This window comes from Ictidomys tridecemlineatus, chromosome 13 (genome assembly GCF_052094955.1).
Source record: "Ictidomys tridecemlineatus isolate mIctTri1 chromosome 13, mIctTri1.hap1, whole genome shotgun sequence".
NCBI lineage: Eukaryota > Metazoa > Chordata > Mammalia > Rodentia > Sciuridae > Ictidomys > Ictidomys tridecemlineatus.
In genome coordinates, this window is record NC_135489.1 from 35,884,251 (window position 1) to 35,905,752 (window position 21,502).

Genomic DNA, 21,502 nt, shown 5'->3' on the forward strand with positions numbered 1-21,502 from the left:
GACACAGAGAGAGAATTTTTAATATTTTTTAGTTCTCGGTGGACACAACATCTTTGTTGGTATGTGGTGCTGAGGATCGAACCCGGGCCGCACGCATGCCAGGCGAGCGCGCTACCCGCTTGAGCCACATCCCCAGCCCCAATGCATAAATATATTTTTTACATGGGGTCATACAGTACAATTGTAATATTTAACAATCTATCATGATTGCTTTATTTCAATATTAATCAACAAATTTTAACAGCTTTTAAGATTTTGTACATTCATGATGGTTTCTGAAGTATATTTTCAGATAGAATTTCAAAGTCCAAAGGCAATGCTTAAGGCTTCCGGTAGTGATTGCTAAGATATTGTCTACTCACATGACACCAGCAATAGAATCTCAATTTCCCTGAATCTCTTATCAATTTTGGAAGTGCCATATCAATTACTTCAATGAACATTTTATGAGATTGACATACATGTGTTGACCCTTGGCACTTACTCTTTTGTTATTTTCCTATTTTAATGCTAGTTTTTCAACTAGAAGTTTTTCATGGGAAGATAGCACAGTGATTTTACGTAGGGTTATGAGTTCTACCTTCTAGACATGACCTTTAGCCTTCACTTCATCTGCCTAAAACATGGGCTATAATGAGAAATAAATAATGTATACATACAGAGCCCTTAGCAAATACCTATTACATTTCTTACATGTAAGAGCTCTTTAGAGTATTTTTTCCTTCTGCTCTATATCAATCCCTATTTAATGTCTTTTCCTTCTCAGTTTGAGTATTTCTTTGTGGAAAAAGAGGAAAATGAATTGAGCAGCTCTCACCATGTATTGTTACATCTTACCATATTTCCAACTCATATCATTCTTCCATTTTCTCATATTCTTTAAAAAATGGACGTTAGGTGTGCTGTCATTCTTACTAGTTATCACATGCCTACTTATATTCCAATAGGAGCATTAATTCTCTTTGCTTCTCATTAGAATTCTTTTTCTAGTCACAAGATTCTAGAGGATTTCCACACACATCTGTTTTTGGTATGTTGTTCCTTTATCCTGTTAGGTCTTTTGAATGGAGTCATATCTATAAGAAGTGTGGGCAGAATCCACACTTATGTTGCTGATTAACCTGTACAACTTTCCACTTTATAGTAAATACCAGCTTCTTTGTGCTAGGTTCCTCAGAAGAGGGGAAGTCTTAACTGATCACAGTTGTTACTTGTTGTCATTTCCCTTTGCAAAAGCTATGAAATATCACACATGAGGTGTCTGGATAGTAAGTCACAGACCCAGCAACTGACATATTTTTTGAGCACCCGAGTCCAAGGAAATATACTAGAACTATAAGGACAAAGCTTTGAAAATGAAGGATTTGGCAGATTCCAACTCAGGGACTTGGGGATTAACCTGACAACAATTCCAATACTGTAACAAAGGTGTCCTCATACCTAGGAGAAGGAGTCAGAATCTTAACATTTACCAAGGCTCTTTCTTAACCTCCACTTCCTCCATAGAAATTCTACCCTAGCCTGTAGGTTGGGCAAGGAAACCACATATTAGCCCTTTCTCTTGGGTCATATCAACCAAGACAAAGCTACTCACTCTTCTGTTGTCCAAGTATTCTAGGATTTTTCCTTTTTAAACAGAAATTTCTCGATTGGCTCATATATTGCATTAGGCACTGTGCTTCAGAGACTGGTTCTACCCACACTTCTTATGGATATGACTCCACTTCAAAAGAGCTCAACAGAAAATGCTTCATTGGCCTTTATCTGTTGCTCCTTTTACTATGAACACTCCCCCCTGGCTAAGTCCTTTCATCTTTCATGTCATTTCCCCTATTCCCTTACTCAAAGTTGAGAGCTCCTTGAGCCACATAGCACTGACCACACCATGGTGCTACTACATGATTGACTGCCTTGCCTATTACATGACAAGAGATTATGCCTGATCTTCCATTGCATCTCAAGTCTCAAGTGCAAAGAAAATTCGCAAAAACAAAATAAATTGTTGGATAGATTAATTTGTATTATTTCTTCTCATGCATATCTAATTTCTGACCTGCCCTGGACTCAACACTGATAAAACTTTCCCTACTTTTTTTTTTCTGCTGTCAGTTCTGATTTAATAAAAAATTTTGATTTCCTGAGACAAACAGTCCCTTATACTGTCCACTCTCTCCCAAAGTAGGGGCACAGTGACAATCAGATGCAGTGACTGAGCCTGGGTCCCTAACCCCTTTCAAGGCATTCTCATAGAAAATGAGGTTTCAATGTCACATTCCTGCTTTTCATATTTCCTGAGTATTTTTAACAGTAAGCGAAAAGCTGGAAGTAATAATTCTTCCATCCTCTGCTTTCATTAGTCACAGGAAAAAGCTTTTAAGGAACAATTTGCACTAGCACTGTGTAGTGTTGCATAAAGCCTTAGAATGACTCAAGACCTAGTAGTTAACCTTTATGGAGTTTTGCTCCAAGAAAAAATACTTCTAACAAAGATAAAAAATCTTACTGAAGCATTTATAATATTCATTGTATTCACAAGTTACTTTACAGTGTGGACTCTCTGATGGCGAATAAGGACTGATCTGTGCCTGAAAGCCTTCCCACATTCATTACATATATAAGCTTCATCCCCAGAATGGATTTTCTGATGCTGAACAAGGGCTGAGCTCCTTTTGAAGGTTTTGCCACATTCATTACACTGATAAGGTTCCTCTCCACTGTGAATTCGCTGATGTCTGATGAGGTTTGAGCTCAGACTGAAGGCTTTTCCACATTCATTACATTCATAGGGTTTCTCCCCACTATGTATTCTCTGGTGGGTAATCAGTTCTGAGCTCTGCCTGAAAGCTTTCCCACATTCATTACACTCATAGGGTCTCTCTCCTGTATGAATTCGCTGATGTCTAATAAGCTTGGAGCTCTGGCTAAAGGTTTTCCCACACTCATTACACTCATACGGCTTCTCACCAGTGTGAATTCTTTGATGTATAATAAGATATGAACTTTGACTGAAGGCTTTACCACACTCATTACATTTACAAGCTTTCTCACCAGTGTGAATTTTCCGGTGTCTAATGAGGGCTGAGCTTTGATTGAAGGCTTTTCCACATTCACTACATTCATATGCTTTCTCACCACTATGAATTCTTTGATGAATAATCAGATATGACCTTAAACTAAAGGCCTTCCCACACTGGTTACATTTATAGGGCTTTTCTCCAGTATGGATTCTCTGATGTTGTGTTAGAGATGAATGCTGCTTGAAACTGTGCCCACACACATCACATCTATAAGGTCTCTCTTCTGAAGGAACTTTCTGACTTGTTATAGAGTTTGTACTTAGAATCAAGCATCTTTGAGGCTCATCATGATGGTCTCTCTTTCCTAAAGATTTGTGTGTGAAAATCACCTGCCTAAAACTACTCCCGTGTGGAGAGGATCTTCTTAATTTCTGCCCCATAGCACTTCCTTGTTGCCAGTCTAAATTGCTTTCACGCTCACTAACCACTCCAAATGAAGGTTCCTGAGAGAGTCCCTGTGAATTTTCTCCTGAAATGTCCTGTGTTGTTGTTTCTTTGTTCTCACAATCTGAAATGATAAACAGCAAACAAACAAAAAACACATTAAAGTTTTCCATTCACTCTCTATATTCATTTTCTATGAAAGAAAATTGAAGGGTCTACCTACAAAGATGTCACTGTCCATGTCTCTTCCTTGCTTACATTGTCAAGCAACCTCATTCTAACTCACAGTATTTTTCTTGACATGTTCTCATCTCCATTTTGCAATCTAGTTTCTGCCTTACCTAATTGCTCATACTTCCACTGACACTTCCACTTCCACTGACACTATTCTCATCAAGGTCACAAACTTGATACCTACATAAATCAATAGGTAATTTTAGGGTCTTATTTAGTCAGCATCTCTGTAGCATTGATACTAAGGACCACATCTGCCTTTCAGAGACATTTCCTTCCAGTCATATTTGACTGAGTTCTCAGATTATTCCTTTTCAGATTCTAGGCTAATAACTCAAACACCAGTGTTCCTTCTTTCAGTTCTTTTTTTCTGTTTCCTGGATTCTAATGTATCCTTACTCTACAAGCTCTCTATCCCCTAGGCTCTATTTGCTACTTATATTGTAAGTTAATGCGTCCCCATATCCCAATCCATTTTGTGCTTATTTCCTAAGTATTCAAATGCTCCAAACCAAGTATATCATCAGATATATTTGCTTATTTTCCCAGTTAAAACACAATACCACTATTACCCAGGTAAATCAAGACTGAAACACCTTCAACTCCTCTTTCATACTCTGCTTTTAACAATGACCAGAAACTGCAATGCAATTTTAGTGTTGAAGAACAGTTTTCAGTTTTGGTCTTCCCTATGCCTCACCATAACACATGATGATTTATTTACTTTAGCCACTTGGACTAGAAGACTCTAACAGGCCTCTAGTCTTGCTTCCCTCAAATCCATTCTCTACCCTAAAGCTAAATTCAACATTACAAATTCAACCATGGCTCTCCTTCCTCCAACACCTTTCAACTATACCCCTCTATTTAAGAAACTGTATATGTGAATCCCATTTTCTTCTCTATTTTTTCTCAATACTCCTCCCTTGTTAATTCTCTTCGCAAGTCAAACTGAATTCTACTCTTTCTAGGATGAGTTCTATTCTCTCACCTTCAAGACTGAGGCCTTTGCTTGGGACACTTATCCTTCTGCCTATTTGCCTGGCTTTCTTCCTCACATAGTTCAAATCTTAGCTTAGATGATTTTCTCCAGGAAGAGTTCCTTGAACCTTTAAGATTAGGTGCCATTTTTTTTTTTTTGGTGCTCCCATAGTACCCAGTGCCTACTTTTAGTCCATAACTTACTATACTAGAAATGTCTTTTTGTTCATCCACCACCCACCTAGACCTGAAAGCTCCTTGGAAGTAAGACTCAGTACCTACCATAGTACTAAACATATATCAGCTCTCTATAAAGTTTGAATGAATGAATGAATGATAAGGAAATGGACACAAGGAGGGCTGACTGAAATTCATGTGCATTACTGAATACAAAGCTCCTGGTTTAGAATAACAGCAGTGATGCTCATGTGTTGGAAGTTTGATGAGTTCCCAGACAAGTTCCTATTCCTCACCACGTTTAGGGGAAAGGCAGGGTTTCCAAGATTTCAGTTGTGTCTTTAAAGGTTGGAGCTGAATGTTTGTTGACTCTTGGGATGCTGCTAGACATGTCAAATCCTTCCATGGCACTGTTGGTCCCTGTGGATTAGCTGGGACCTGAAATTAGTAAAATATGGTTAGCTTTGTGGCAAAATCTCTAGGAAAACAGACCTTGTGAGAGTAGAGGCATAGCTCTGATATACTTCAGGGTTATGGTTCAAGAGATATGTAACTTTTTATCCTATTGTTATGATACTACATGCTCCAGGCTGTAAATTCCATTTCCCACAGCACATGACTTCTGTCTGTTCCCACCTGCTGCACTGGATCATCAAATTCTCTTTCCAAATCTTCCAACAGGGTCACAGCTTCCTCCCCAGTTCTTGGACTATGTTGCTGAACCCAGATTTGCAGCTCCTCAGGTAGGATGCTCAGAAACTGCTCCAGCACCAGAAGTTCTAAGATCTGCTCTTTTGTGTGCAATTCTGGCATTAGCCACTGATAGCAAAGCTCCTGGAGTCGGCCCAGAGCTTCCCGGGGCCCAGGTGTCTCATGGTAACAAAACTTTCTGAACTGTTGTCGAAACAATTCTTGGCAGGATTGGATACTCCCATTCTGTTTAAATTTCTGACCCCAAGAAAAGTTATCTTCTATTTTCACTAGTATTAATTCTTGTTCCTGATGATCCTGAGGTATCTGAGTTGAAACTGCTCTGGAATCCACAGCCATTCTGGAATGAAACAGCTTAGCAAGAACCTCAGTACAACCAGGTTCTGTGTGTGAGAGATTTGGGGGGTAATCTCTTCTTTCCTAAAGGATATAAAATCACAGTTAACTTATGGTAGGAAAAAAAGTCTCAGGAAGTTGTAATAATATAGATCAATAACTCAAAGAACATTTAAAGGGAACAGGTTTGAGTCTAATAAGCAACAATAGAATGATCAATTAAAAATCATTAAAAAATCATTACATCTCAGTGTCTCCTACTCTCTAGAATTTCTACTACTGTTAATTTTTTTTTAAATTTTGTTTTAGTTATAGTTGGATGCAATACCTTTATTTTATTTTTATGTGGTGCTGAGGATTGAACCCAGCACCCCGAATGTGCTGGGTCAGCAGTCTACTGCTGAACCACAACTCCAGCCCATACTGTTAAAATTTTTAGAAGCAAAAGAATGAAACATTAACATGACTCACACAGTGAGATAAATACTTCCTTTTCAATTCCCTCTCAATCATGATTACACAAAGGAGGGAAATTTGTCTTTAACATGTATATAAAACTTACTTTTAAAAATAAAATATAGACCTCAGACTGACTTCCAAGGGTAATAACATCTAGGTAGAATTTAATTAAAAAATTTATTTGTAGATGAACATAATACCTTTATTCTATTTATTTATATGTGGTTCTGAGGATTGAACCCAGTGTCTCACAGGCACTAGGTGAGCACTCCACCACAGAGCCACAACCCCAGCTGGTGATGCTGACTTTTTATTTTTAGCTAGCTTCTATCTATAGCAGGTAATGCTGATTTTCATTTAAGGTAGTAATAGCACATTTTCAAAAAATTCAGATTAAACATGAGTTGACTTAAATAAAAATATTACAGGGGGCTAAGGCTGTAGCTCAGTGGTTAAGTGCTTGCCTCGAATGTGTGAGGCACTGGGTTCAATCCTCAGCACCACATAAAAATAAGTAAAGATACTGTGTGTTCATTTACAACTAAATAAATATTTTAAAAATATAAACAGGATATTTTCCATTTGATCACATTTATTCACTTAATTTCTTTACCAAACACTGAAGCACTTATTACAGGCTCTGTCCTGAGGTGGCACTGGGTTAAAAAGGTTTTAGTTCATGAATCTATTGAGGAATCAACAAAGATAGAACTGTAAAATGCTTACCATGAGTTCAAAAACATGACAGATATAGGCACAAAAGATGCAAAAAAGATCAGGCTCAGCTGTCAAAAAGCTTAAGGTTATTCTGGGAGCAAAAATTTAAAAATAAACGAAACATAGTAACAATTATATACCAAGTTTTGAGATATAGACCAAGCACTATCTGATTTCCGGATGGGAAGGATAGCCACAGAAGCGTATGCTTTTTATTTTACGTTCACTCAGAAGAACCAGTAAAAATTATCAATATTACGGAAACTTTAGAAACTAATTAGACTATGCAGACTACGAATCTCTGGTTTACCAACCAGCCCGGCTGCACTCAGCCCTCCTATTCTTTATATCCCATGTTAAACCACAGCATTTGCGAAGTCACGGAGGTGGAGGCACAACTGTGCTTTCCGCTGGCAGGCAGGAGCTCCAGTGCTGGCCTCTGCTGCCTCCCCAGGAATCTTTGCCCTGACCCGGGGGTGGGCAAGCCGAAGAGCGGAACGCCTCCATCTTGCCCCAGCACCCAAATAGGGCGCCAGCCCTACCCTCCCTCCGCCTTGGGGCCCGTGTCCCTCACCGCGAAGCCCAGGAGCCGCCAGGGCACAAGCTTCGACCCAGAGCGGGGAGCCACAAAGACCGGAAATCTGCATCTCGGCCTTCCGCTCGCTCGCCCTCGGGAGCTTCCGTCCGCCCCGCCCCTTGCTCGAGGTTAGCCAATCAGAGCCGCGGGTTCTGTTCTTCCCACCGCCTTTGCTCAGGGTTCGCTGGGCTGGCAGAACCAGAGATGCCGACGAGGTTGAGCGGACCGTAGGTGGCCTCTTTTTCTGAGGCTGCTTTTGCTTGCTTGAACTCGGTCTTCCCGCTCCCCGATTGTAGTGGGTGTGACGTCATTTCCGATTTGTCTCACTCCCAATTTTCTAGCAAGGTATGCGGTTTTTCCTGTAGCAAAGAACTGATTTTTCCACTTCTTTTCCATGATCTCTGACAAAAGTAAACGGATGGATGAATGAGCAGAAAAAAAAGTAACAATCACTTATATTGCTCTTTAAGCGTGCGTATCATACCAGCCTTGCAACAGCTCTGTGGGCTACACTCAAGTCCCCAAAATTTAAAGACTCAGGTCTCAGGCTACCGTCTCTAGTGCGGGCTTTCCCTCCCTTTTTTTTAAAGCTGGCATTAATCTTGCTATTAAAAAGAAAATAGGCAATTTAGTAGGTGAAAAATGATGCCTCATGTCTTCACTTTGTGAGCTTGAGGTTAGTCCTTCTCACCGTGTGGGGTAGTGCACGCCTGTAATCCCAGAGATTCAAGAGTTTGAGGCAGCAACATGGGAAGAGCAAAGCAGCTTCAGCAATTTAGTGAGGCCCTAAGCAACTTAGAGAGACCCTGTCTCAAAATATAGAAAGAGCTGAGGATATAGTTCAGTGGTTAAGCGCTCCTGGGTTCAATCCCCAGTGCACCCCAACACCCCCTCCCCAAATTTCCTTCTCTTGTTTATGGTTCAGAGAAATGACTTTCCCTGTTTTTGAAATTAAGGTGTTAGTGTTTTCCTCTATTTGTGGGAATTATTGTTTTTGAGACTATTAATTCATTGGTTAATTTTTTTTACTTATTTGTAATTATTTGTAAATGTTAGTTAAAAGGAGAATAATAATGTGATATATACATAGAAAATTAAGTCTCCTTTGTGATCTAACACACTTGAACCAAAGCTATTTGGAAACAAACGTTCTTTAGCATTCAGCGCTAAATTAATAAATAATTTCAATCACTGTGAAATTGAAGCCAGAATTAGACAGGCAGTCAGTATAGATAGGTAAATGGAGTCAGGTTGGATCCAGGAGGCCAATTTTGATTGAGTCTGGCAAGTTGGAGACTGTCCCCTGATGGATTGAAATGTTAATTTCTTCCAAGCCCTTTCTTCTGCTCCAACGTGTTGGTAGGGTTGGAGGTCCCAGGAATTGTGCCTCCCTGTAGGAAGCTATAATTAATGTGTCCTTGGCAGCTCCTTCCTGCCCTTCCCCCTTCAGCCCACCTGATTCCCACATTTTGGCCAACCCACAGAGCATTCCCAAGCCTAGTCACATTTTCAGGCAGGATACAGATAAGGGGAAGAGGGCAGGAGAACAAAGGAAGCCTAGGACATAAAAAAAGGGCTCAAAACCTCGCTTCTTAGGATACCAGGATAGAGCTATGGCCCTCTTCCCTCTCACTGGAGGGGAAAAGTCTGTGTTACCCCTTTTTAAATAAACCCTACTTTATATTTTACATTGCTTGCCTCGGCATGCTCTTCTAATGTTCAAACTTCAACATTTGGGGAAGCAGAACTTGTCACCAGTAACTGGCGGTATCAACAACAGCTATTTTAAAAAGCAAGAAAATACTGCTAGTTTGTGTTTCAGTTATCTATATGCCACTACATCTATATGCAACTCCAAGATTAGAGACTATGAATAGCAGATGTTTTATTGCTCACAATGTGTGGCCAGGAATTCAGGCAGTGTTTAGTAGAGATTGCTAGTCTCTGCTTTATGAGGTGTCAAGATATGGTGGCTTAATGGGCCTGGAAGGTCCAAGATGGACCTTATGTTGCTGGGATCTTGTTGCTGCATTTTTGCTAGAGCTACCTGATTCTTCTCCCCAGCGCTTCTCTACAGGTATCTAATCTGTCATACATTATTCAGGAGTTTAGCTTAAGATTTCTTAGCCTAAGATGGCCTCCTAGAGAGTCAAGGAGGAAGGGAAGATCCTACTTGTTTCAAAGACTAGATCTGGAACTCAAATTATAATCCACCACTGTATTGCCTTGATAGGACTAGATTCATGGAAAGAGGAAATAGTGTCCATCATTCAATGGGAGGAGCAGTTAGCTTGAGTTTAAGAAGAAATTGTGGCACTTATTTTAGCATCCAATGTACCATACCTTGTTATATTGAGAAGCTACTCTTGAGGAATGAAATTATTGAGCGTTTTATCAGTTGAAATGCTTTCAGCTGAAATAATGGAAACTCTACTAAATATCTGTATTGTTTAACCTTTTAAAAAAATTCTACATAAGTAGTGGAGGTAAGGCCATTCCTAGAGTTGGTTAATTCAGTGTCTTGACAATGTATCAAGGATCCAGGTTCCTTCTTTTTGTTCTGCCTTTTTTTTTTTTGTGTGTGTGTGTGTGTGTGTATGTGTGTGTGTGTGTAGTGCTGGGCACTAGAACCCAGGGCCTTGTGCATGCAAGGAAAGGAAAACACTCTACCAACTGAGTTCTATCCCCAACCCTGTTCTTCCAACTTTAAGTGTGTTGGTTTAAATGTGTCTTGTGTCCTTTATGGTACTAAAGTAGCTCTCTCAGTTCCTGATTAAAGATGCTGAGGCAGAAAAAGGGTCATCTTTTTCTTCTGCTCCCTTCTAAGACTAAGGAAACCATATTTCCACAGCAGATTTTCCTCTCATATTTCTTTGGCTAAATTGCCTAGGCCTAGGTAAGGTGGGTAAGGCCTCCATAATAGGCTTAGACCAATTAAGATCACATCGCAGAACTAAGGAGCAAGTCAGCCTCTCCTTAAGGGCACAGACTTTTGGGGGAGGGTATGTGAAATTTTATTATGATTAAAGTGTAGATGTCATGCCAGGGCTTAGACCCAGGAAACAGATTCATGATCCCAGCAGGTGGGAGAGATACAAGACGCAGTTAGGATATTAGACATGCTTTAGTCAGAGATGGTAACAGCCTCCAGTCTCCTTCAACTTCAGCTTTAGCCCCAACCAGTTCCATTTTGCCCCAGTCAGTTCCATTTAGCCCTATTATTGCAATACAGTTCAAACAAAGAAGTAACATCTCCAACTGGTTATATCAGTGCACACATGCTCACAAGCAAATGTTTATGACCTCGAGTACATGTATACTGAATCAGAATGTTTCTGACCTTGACTACACATTAACCATAACTTAGCTGATTCATGGCCTTGGCATACTAAAAACTTAACATAAAACATAACAGCCCACTGGAAGATTCAGTGAGGGAGCCTAACAATAGCCATTTGGGGCTTGCCCCAATAGTAGAAAAGGGGGATAAATCAATGAATGTTGAGCAAGCAATGATAGTATCTATTTAAGAGATAATCTGGGGCTGGGGATGTGGCTCAAGCGGTAGCGCGCTCGCCTGGCATGCATGCAGCCTGGCTCCGATCCTCAGCACCACATACAAAAACAAAGATGTTGTGTCCGCCGAAAACTAAAAAATAAATATTAAAAATTCTCTCTTTCTCTCTCTCTAAAAAAAGAAAGACAGCTAATCTGATTCTCTTTAGGTAATAAATGAGACACTAGGAAAAATTCAGATTCTAATCATTCCTTATAATATGGTATATGTAGTTAAAACATAAATCAATTACTTATTTGCAAGAGATCTAGACTGGAGATTCAGAGCTAATATTCTGTTTGAGGATAGCAACTGAATACCATGTGCAGTCTTAGCCAGCAATTTTCCACTTATGTGGCTTAACTTTCTGTGTTCTCAATTACATCAGTGCCCTCAAAAATCATTTCTTGCTAGGTGTGGTGGCATATACCTATAATCCCAATGACTCAGGAGACTAAGGCAAGAGGATCATAAGTTCAAAACTAGCCCCAGCAACTTATTGTGAATGTCTCAAAATAAAATATACATATTTTTATTTAAAAAATAAATATATAAATAAAATATATATATAACCAGCGGTGTAACTCAGTGGTAAAAGCACTCCGGAGTTTAATCCCCAGTGGGAAAAAAAAATTGTTCCTTAACATTTCATCCCTTTATCTTACATAGCCTGTTTTAATGTGAAAATTTTTGTTTCATAAATTGTTGAATTAAAGGTAGAAAAATATTATTTTGTTTTTTCCCCTTCACATAGTCTTAATAATTGTTTCTGTTTTTTAATGATGGGTTTTGATAATTGTTAGGTAAAGTCTGCCCTAGGCATTGCTGATGATTGGTGAATAAGGCTCTTCATTTGGTAACATCCATTTGAGAGAATTACTATATCATTCAAAAGTGCTTTTATGGTCTTCATCAGGTGATATAAGCCCATTGAAAATATTTTGATTAAAAGCTGCTATCAATAATAAAGGATGGAGAAAGGCTTCTGCACATGTAAGGGAAATGATCATTTCTTCATTCAACAAATATTGTGGAGCCTTAGTATACATATGAGGAACTAGGAAGAAAAGTGGAGATTCAAATGAAATAAAAGATATTCTCCCTCACCTCTCTTACTAGTGTGATTTCTGGAGTATAAACTTCATGAGAGCAGACATTTTGTTTTCCAATGTTATCTGAGCACTGCAGCCTAGTATTATATAGGTATTTGGATAAAATAATGAAAGAATTCACATATACATATATATAAGACAAAAAATTGGTGCTAAAATGAGCAGAAGTATTTGAAAGATTCAAAGAATCTTTCAAGTATATAAGACAATTTTTAATACTAAGACTATTTTAATATGAACTCACTCAGGATTTGTTTAATCAAGTTTAGCAATATAGACCCAAAGACAAATACCTGTGAAAGAAGAGTTTATTATGATTTTTTAGAGGATGGGAGGCATGGTACAACATACAAGACCCCTTTCTTGGAGAAGAATAAGGAGGAGAAGGAGAGAGGGGGATTGGGAAGGGAAAGTAAGAAACTGGGGATTAAGCTTTTAGTACTGTAGGGATGGAAAGTAGCTAAGTGGAGATATCCCCTGATAGGCAGAAAGCAAAACACACTTGTTGAAGCTGGTTTTGAGGTCTACAATAAAAACTCCCAGTTCCTGAAAAAACATTGGAATAGTGGATCTGCAAACAACCTTAAGTGAGCCATTAGCATGATCCTTTGACTTTGCCATTAGTATGATCCCTTGACTCCAAGATCTCAAATATTCAATTGTAAAATTGTAGAGTATCAATAATAGTTGAGTATAATACTGTAATCTATTACTGTTATCATGATGTTACCAATTTACTCTTATCTTTTAGAAACAGATAACAGATGTATTAACAGAATAAAACAATGCTTATTTGTAGGATCCAAGACAGTAAACAAAGGCCTGGTTTACTGAATTGTTTCTCTATGCTTCAATGTCAAAGAATGCCCTTGAATTTGCTCATGTGATACATTCTTAGATTTATTTCACACTGGGTGTGGTGGTTTACTGAGTTCTCTATTGTTTGTGTTTATGCATTAAGTTCAGTATAAAAACAAACATTAAAAATTGAATATATTTGGGCATTGCTGTTAGGGAAATGAGGTGTGTATGTGTGTATGTAACATTTTAGCTAGCTGATGCTTACCTCTATAAGAGCCAAAATCGTATTTTTTCACATTCTAAATGTTTCACACATTTCCAAGACTTTTGAAAGGGTGTATTGGATTCTTTTAAAGCTATAATTTATTCTTACACTGAGGCATGACTTTTGGAAATTATAGAAATATTAGAATCAGGATACTTATTTACTGCTCAACCTCATACAATCTAGTATCTTCTTACCGTTCAACTGAAGTGGAACCTTTGAAAATAATATTTCAGTCTTTTTTAATATTTATTTTTTCATTGTAGTTGAATGCCATACCTTTATTTTATTTATTTTTATGTGGTGCTGAGGATCAAACTCAGGGCCTTGCATATGCTAGGCTAATGTTCTACTGCTGATCTACAACCCCAGCCGCAGACATTTCAGTCTGTATTCTTCTTGAATGCAAGCATTTTTCACTGCTGTCTGTTTTTGTTTCTATTTTTTTCTTTCCCTCTTTGTCTACATCTTTACTTCATAGCTGGATCCTCTTTATTACCTAATTGCTTTATCTAAATTTCTACTAAGCTTGTCTATTTCTCCATACTCTCTATTTCTCCTCTGGAGGAGTGATTCACTCTTTTATGTGTACATATTTCCATCCCTGACTTGTTTACTTGGCCTCAGATCTTTATTTCTCACTTGTATAAATGTGTCTTTTGGATAGTCCAACAGCATCTCAACATTCACACAGCCAAATCCAATTTGAATACATTCATCCATGTTAAATTTTATTATTAATCATGAATTATAATTATCATTATATAGTTATTATAATAGAACAATTAACTTACTTTATTGACTTTTTGCTGTGCAGTGTCAAGACTAAGAAGAAAATTTAGAGCCAGTGTAAGGAACTAGAAAAAAATTGTTGATTAAGTTTATCTCTGGTTCTATTGAAGCATCATTTAAAATAGCTCATTTTTTTTCTTTTTCTTTCTACTGTTTCAGTTCAGGTCTTTATTATCTTTATCATATTAGCTTTTGAATTGGTCACCTTTCCACTTACCACTCCTCTTATTCCAATACACCTCTCAGATTGCTGCCAGAGTCTTAACATGAATCTGATTTTGTAATCACGCTGTAAATCTTTGCTGCTGTTTTAGTCAGCTTTTTCCGTTGCTGTGACTAAAAGACCTCACATGAGGAAAAGTTTATTTGGGGGCTCATGGTTTCAGAGCTCTTGATCCATAGACCGCTAGCTCAATCATTCCTCAGGGTTCAAGGTGAGGCAGAACATCCTGGTGAAAAAGTGTGGTGGAGGGAAGTGGCTCACATGATGATCAGACAGGAGAGAGAGAGAGAGAGAGAGAGAGAGAGAGAGAGAGAGAGAGAGAGAGAGAGAGACTGACTCTACTTATCAGATACAAAATATATGCCCCAGAGGCACACCCTGGATGACCCACCTCTTCCAGCCACACTCCACATGCCTTTAGTTGCCACTCAGTTAATCCCATCATGAGATTAATCCACTGATGAGGTTAAGGCTCTCATAACTCAATCATTTCTCCTCTAAACCTTCTGGCATTGTTTCACACATGAGCTTTGGAGGACATTTCATATCCAAACAATAAACAGCTGACTTGCTGGGTCCACAGAACAGAGGGCAAATACACTTACCAAATCATCCAACATCTTTCTCCTTCTGACCCACAGCTATTATCCACTCTGTATCCTCAAGCACCAAAGTTCATATACTATTTTTTCTCATCCTGCTCTATCCAACTTCCTTGTCTTCACTCTGAATATTGTCTTTAACAACATTTTTGCTTTTGGTTGAAATCTTCAGCATTTTTCAAGACCAGCTTATATGTTATTTTCCTTGTGAAATCTTCCTCATTCTCAGCTGCCCAGGAAATGCTGTTGATGATTTGCTCCTCTGACTTATTTAAAAATTAACAATACTTGTTTGTAGAAAAATTCCTTAAAGTATAGTTATTACTTTTTTCAGAAATGTTCTTTATCTGATAAATTTTCTTTTTTTTCTTTAGAAAACCAAGCCAGCATCATCATTATCATTATGACATTGTCATTTTGACAAATGTTGAACAAATCTCCAGACTGCTTACATATAGTTGAGGCACAGAAAGATCTAATAATTGGTCAAACACACTCACTAAGTGAACTACATAGTAGAGTTGGAGAGATGTTAAATGACTGTACATCTTCTAGTGCTGGGCTGCCATAAAGCCTTCAGTGAACACTAGCTGACTATAGATGGCAAGATGATATACCACCAGTCATGAACTTCTGTTTGAAATAAGAAGTCATAACCTTGACACATTTCTAAGTTTAGTGGTTAATAATGCCCTATATAATTTTAAATAAGTTTCAAATAAATTATTTGCAATTTGGCAATATAATTAATATGAGTGTATTTTTACTGTTTATTATATTAACCCTTTACATATAACTAAATTATTTACCTAGATTCTATTAATTGTAATACAATCAAATAACTACAAAAACTAGTGAGGATTCCTTGGTTGGCCCACTCTCTTTACCTATTCTTCTATCCTGTTCTATTCTAATTTCCTTGACTTCCCTCTGAATATTGTCTTTAATAACTTCTTTGTTTTTAGCTATTAAAGGCAGGAGGTTTGCAAGTTCAAAGCCAGACTCAGCAACTTAGGGAGGCTCTGAACAACTTAGTAAAACCCTGTTTCAGATTAAAAAAGAGTGGGGTGAGGAGTGGGGAGGAGCTCAGAACGTGGCTCAGTGGTTAAACTCCCTGGATTTAATCCATGGTACCAAAATGAATAAATAAAACTGACTAGACTTGTCAGTTTAGTTTTATTTTTAAATAGCAACTGGTTTCTCAGTTTCCTAGGAAACTACATGAGAAGTAAGAATCCAACAACCCTTTAAATAAAAAGCATATCAGGATCTCTCAGAGATTGAAAATGAAGGACTCTTACACTATCAACTAACAGTTTGTTTATGTAAGCATGACAACCTAGCAGAATCAAATATTAGGGATTAGGAAAATATACAAATGAATGCATTCTGCTAATGACTGAATCTAATCAAACCAAATAAACAACATTGTTTATTTAAGTTGTCCAAAATTTTATCAATATGTTTTAGTCTGTCAAAGAATACACTTACAGGTATAATAAATTGTATGAAAATGTTGACTGTCAGTCTAAATAGAAGTACATGTCATTGGATACATTTTTCCATTTTTACTGAATAATTTACTTATACAACGAATGAGCAAATTAGTTGACCAAAAAAATAATTGTTAGTTTTTGTACTTGATTGCATTTTAATTATTAGTCTCTATGTTAGTAATAGTTGTATGTGAAGAATCAGTATTAAAACAGCAAAAATATATTGCATTTTGTTACATGTTTATTACTTTGAAATGTCATTAATTGTGCAAATGGGAAGTGTTCAGATTACTTAAGCATTTTTAAATTACTCATTTTCTGAAGGGCCCCCCTGGTTCTTCTACCCCTTTTCTCTGGTGTGGCAGGGACCTTGTTGTCTTGTGTTGTATTATACCTATTATAAATTAATAAGCAAATGGTAATTAACAATGGTCATGACACTGGATCTCCTTGTAACGTGGTTGAAACCTCTACTGTCCTAGAAATTCAGTTTGGCTGGAGCCAAAAGAGTAAATCTTTTTTTTTTTTTTAACCCTACATTCCACAGTCCAGGAATTCTGTGACTGTTCTGAAGAAAGTCACAGGAATCTTGAAACATTTCCATGGAATCTGCTGCCACCACCTGGTCATATAAAGCAAGACAGTTTGAAAGGTTCCTGAAGGAGGCTGCAGTATAATTTTTCATTCTAAACAAGTAACACATTTTTGAATGTGGAAAATAGGAATTCACTGTGTAAAAAATTTATTAATATTTAAATTGTAAAGAAAAGTCATGTAACATCACAAGGAACCAGATAATCTCAAATACTTTCTTTTTTATAATTTATGTATCTATGCGTATGTGTGTGTATACACACACACACACACACACACACACATATATATATATATATATATATTTAAGTTTTAGATGGACAAACTATCTTTATTTTGTTAATTTATTTTATGTGGTTCTAAGGATCAAACCCAGTGCCTCACACATGCAAGGCAAGCACTTTACGACTAGGCCCAGCGGTAGCCCCCGAATGCTTTCCTTTTTTAAATTTATTTTTTAGTTGTTGACAGATCTTTATTTTATTCATGTATTTATATTCGGTGCTGAGAATTGAACCCAGTGCCTCACATATGCAAGTGCTCTAATACTGAGCCACAACCTTAGCCCCTTGAATACCTTCTATAGATGACTTGAATGCAAAGATACTGTGAAAGATTAAACTTGATCACAGCTACTTTTCAGTTATACAAACAGATAAAGGAAATTAGCCTTGGAGAATTTGTTTGCTAGAAATTTATAGTGAATTTCTTAAGATCCAATTTTTCTAATGCTTATTTAGTCTTGTAAATTTGCTTTTCAAGTGATGGCACACATAGAAACTATATGACTTAGGTCTAAATAAAAATGTTGGATATTTAAAAGGTCATTGATATGTAAAATATGAGCTATAGCTCTTAATTTTTTTTTCTGTGGTGCTGGGATTGAACCAGAGGCTTGTGCATGTGAGGCAAGCACTCTACCAACTGAGCTATGTCCCCAGCACCAGCTCTTAATTTTTGAGACTTAATTAAATTAAAAATATTTATTAAGCACCAATGATCCAGGCACTCTACTAGGTTCTATGATTTCTGTAAATAAAAGACACAGGGTCCTGCCCTCTGGAAATCCATGTAGAGGATGAGACAAGAGCTCATTAACAGAGTTCTAGAACATAAGAAGAAAAGTACAGTATATGGAGAATGCTTTGGGAACATGGAGAAAGAACTCTAAACTCCAATATGGATTATGGAAATTAAAAGACAAAGTAAATTAATATTAATATTCTTTAATAGGTACACTAGATTCTTAATTGACAAATATAGACTTAAATTTATAAAGTTCATGAAAATTTAAATTCTAGTTTTCTGTTGTCAGATTTCTACATACAATATAAGTTATCCATTGTAAATTTCTCTTCTCTTTCTTCCCTTAAGGAAAAATAATTAAATTATAAAACTGTGTTCTTTCTATTGTTAAGATGAAAATCATTTAATAACTAAAGCTTGGACAGAAAGCTTTCACAATGAAAATGTGTATGTTTATAATCTCTCTGGATTTAGTAGTCAGTGTCTTAGGAATGATTACTTTTGCTTTTTATGATCACTTGCCAATAATATGATAATGCTGTATTATACTTTAAGTTAATGTTCTGTAAACTGATTTTCATCTCTGTAGGTTTATAAGTTTTGAGAATATGATTCCCTTCTGCTTTTCTTTCTCTTTCTTTCTTTCTTCCTTCCTTCCTTCCTTCCTTCCTTCCTTCCTTCCTTCCTTCCTTCCTTCCTTCCTTCCTTCCTTCCTTCCTTCCTTCCTTCTTTCCTTCCTTCCTTTCTTTCTTTCTTTCTTTCTTCTTTCTTTCTGTACCAAGGATTGAACTCAGGGGGACTCAACCACTGAGCCACATCCCCAGCCCTATTTTTTATTTTATTTAGAGACAGGATCTCACTCAGTTGCTTAGTGCCTTGCTTTTGCTGAGGCTGACTTTGAACTCGTGATCCTCCTATCTCAGCCTCCCAAGCTGCTGGGATTGCAAGTGTGTGCCACTGCGCCTTGCCCCTTCTATTTTTAAATTGATTTTCTTTACAATGAGAGGGCAAGTGTCCAGTATGGAATGCATAAATTAATAAAACAAATTAACACATGGACAAATACACATATACACAGGCACACAAAGGCTGTTAGAATCTTTCTCACAAACTTTAGATTATTACTGTAATAAACTGTAGATGTTTGTTATTTTTCCACTAATCACCTACTGCAAGAGTCACCACTTCTCCACTGCAAATAGACTACCTACATTTTTTTTAAGAGAGAGAGAGAGAGAGAATTTCAGTATTTATTTTTCAGTTTTTGGCGGACACAACATCTTTGTTTGTATGTGTGCTGGGGATTGAACCTGGGCTGCACGCAGGCCAGGCGAGCGCGCAGGCTTGAGCCACATCCCCAGCCCAACTTCCTACATTTTTATCTATCTTATATTTTATATTTCTTCAATGTAATGTGGCATTGCTAATGAGGATGGGATCACCATTTTCCTTTTAGTTTGAGTAAAGTAGTGATTTCTAGACAAAAGCTTTCTCTCCTGTTGAGCTGTCTTTCTAGGTCCTTTGACTGGAGGAGGCTTGCTTTTCTTTAGAGATGTTGTTGTTGTTGTTGTTTGTGCTTACTGATGCTTTTGAGTTGCTGGCTTTTTAAGCTCCAAGTCTGTATAAAGAAGCAAAAAGAAAATCCAAAGCACTTGTCACTGAATCTTTCTTAGATCTGGAGGTCCAAAGCCAGTTGGCCTTTTCTTTCTTCTTACAAATTATTTTTGTGTGTTTTATATATAAGGTACAGGGATTTTTAGCTGTACATAACAGGACGAATCGGGAGGAAAGCGTTTACTCTGTATTGTTCTAGAATCAGAAAGCCATGGAATAATTGTAAATATTTAGTAGTATGTGTATTCAGATTTGGATAACAGTCAAGGAGCTCTCCAACATACAGTTGATTGGTTTCAAGTATTTTAGATTTATCTCCAGTGGTATTAAAATCATATGTTCTGAAGTCATTTGAAAAATATCAAAAGTGAATTTTTAGATACTGGAATCAAAATCTAAATGCTTTTCCAGAGAATGTAAAATGATTTATTTACCAAAATAAAAAGACAATAGAAAACATACAAATATACCAGCTGAATGTATCCATTGTTACTTTTTATTTTTGAACTGATTACTTTCTGGGATCAGAATAAAATAGCCCTTTATGAAGGGAAAGGAAGTTACAGTTATTTAGGACTCCTTTTCAAAATTCACGTGCAAAGCTTTAGTGAGACACACACTCATTGCAGTCGATTGGAGTTATGTAACTCATATTACCCAGGGTATTACAGCTTGCTTTGTTAGTGTCTAATCTAGTGCCAGACTCCCAAAAGGCCCTGAATCTGGCAAGGCTACAGTAACATGAAATGCAATGCTATTTCTTTAAACACACACACACACACACACACACACACACACACACACACACACACACACACACTCTGTAGTCCAAGCTGTTCTCTATAAGTTTTAAGCATAGATTTAATCAAGTCCAGCCAACATTATTCCACCCAGGAGCTATTATCACATTCTTCCTTTTGAAAGAAGCTAAAACCACGAAATTGTTGGCAGTCATATTCAATCCTTTAGAAGCAAAAATTCTTATATCCTCCCAATTTCTAACTCTAACTTCCTTTTCCTGTTTAACATGTTTGTAAAGTTATTTGTTAAAAAGAAGTTTGTATTTTAATTTGTAAATCTTTAATTTAGAATTTTCTGCTAGTGAAAGGGATATTGAGTGAGGAAAATAGTATTTGGGAAACTCTGGATTTTAAGGGGCTTAATACAAAGAACGATATATATATATATATATATATATATATATATATATATATATATATATATATATATATAATTTTTTAAGCTAGAAAAAGAAAACATAAAACAAAAACACAAACCAAGAGATTATGGCAGTAACCTGAGACTGATATTTTATACCACCAGTTTTTGTTATTTTATTTATACTTTTTGAGCTTTAGCTCCTTGAAAAACTCATAGCTAGACTGAGTCATAATCCCCTCTATACAAATCTGTCTCTTCATCTTGTTTTTGTAGATGTTTCTATGAAAAGATAAAGATGTATGTGTTTTACTTATATCTTGCCAGAAACATCTATGGTTTTATTTGAGATCTTTTTCTGTATATAATAGCTATTTGAAACTTAATAAATAGACACTTTTTGAATTGGATGGACATTTCACTAGGAAAGGCCTTTTAGAGATGATCATGAGTGGTACAGGGTGAGTGCATTTTAAACTAAATTGAGAAATACATGGGAGCATGCTTTTGTCACCTTCTTTAATCAGTGCTCTGTTTTTCTTTCCTGAGTTCACTCATTTTCATCTGGGTTTTGTCCTGAGCCCTGATTCTATCTTCATATGGCTGTTAA

The 21,502-nt window shown here is 37.0% G+C and overlaps 1 protein-coding gene and 1 long non-coding RNA gene across 2 annotated transcripts in view; one reads left to right on the forward strand and one right to left on the reverse strand.

Annotated features, from left to right (window-relative positions):
* On the reverse strand, nucleotides 1–8,004 carry LOC101970246 (zinc finger protein 397). The gene is made up of 5 exons (XM_021726541.3): nucleotides 7,651–8,004; nucleotides 7,086–7,144; nucleotides 5,490–5,984; nucleotides 5,150–5,291; nucleotides 1–3,585 (listed from the first exon to the last, which is right to left on the reverse strand). Exons 1-5 carry the CDS (start codon nucleotides 7,721–7,723, stop codon nucleotides 2,537–2,539), a joined length of 1,818 nt encoding a protein of 605 aa, XP_021582216.3. The 5' UTR covers nucleotides 7,724–8,004; the 3' UTR covers nucleotides 1–2,536.
* LOC144369819 (uncharacterized) overlaps nucleotides 7,035–21,502 on the forward strand; it is a 27,022-nt gene continuing 12,554 nt past the window's right edge. Inside the window, exon 1 of the long non-coding RNA XR_013429606.1 lies at nucleotides 7,035–7,998. This is a non-coding gene — a long non-coding RNA (uncharacterized LOC144369819). The remainder of the gene's footprint in view (nucleotides 7,999–21,502) is intronic.

Bases quoted from the DNA above. Each gene is read 5' to 3' on its own strand.
- LOC101970246 (XM_021726541.3), bottom strand. From the start codon at position 7,723: ATGCAGATTTCCGGTCTTTGTGGCTCCCCGCTCTGGGTCGAAGCTTGT. The intron at 7,145-7,650 runs GTGAGGGACACG...GCTTTTTGACAG, and splicing joins GGCGGCTCCTGGGCTTCGCG to CTGAGCCTGATCTTTTTTGC. The intron at 3,586-5,149 runs GTGAGGAATAGG...TTATCATTTCAG, and splicing joins CTGCCTTTCCCCTAAACGTG to ATTGTGAGAACAAAGAAACA.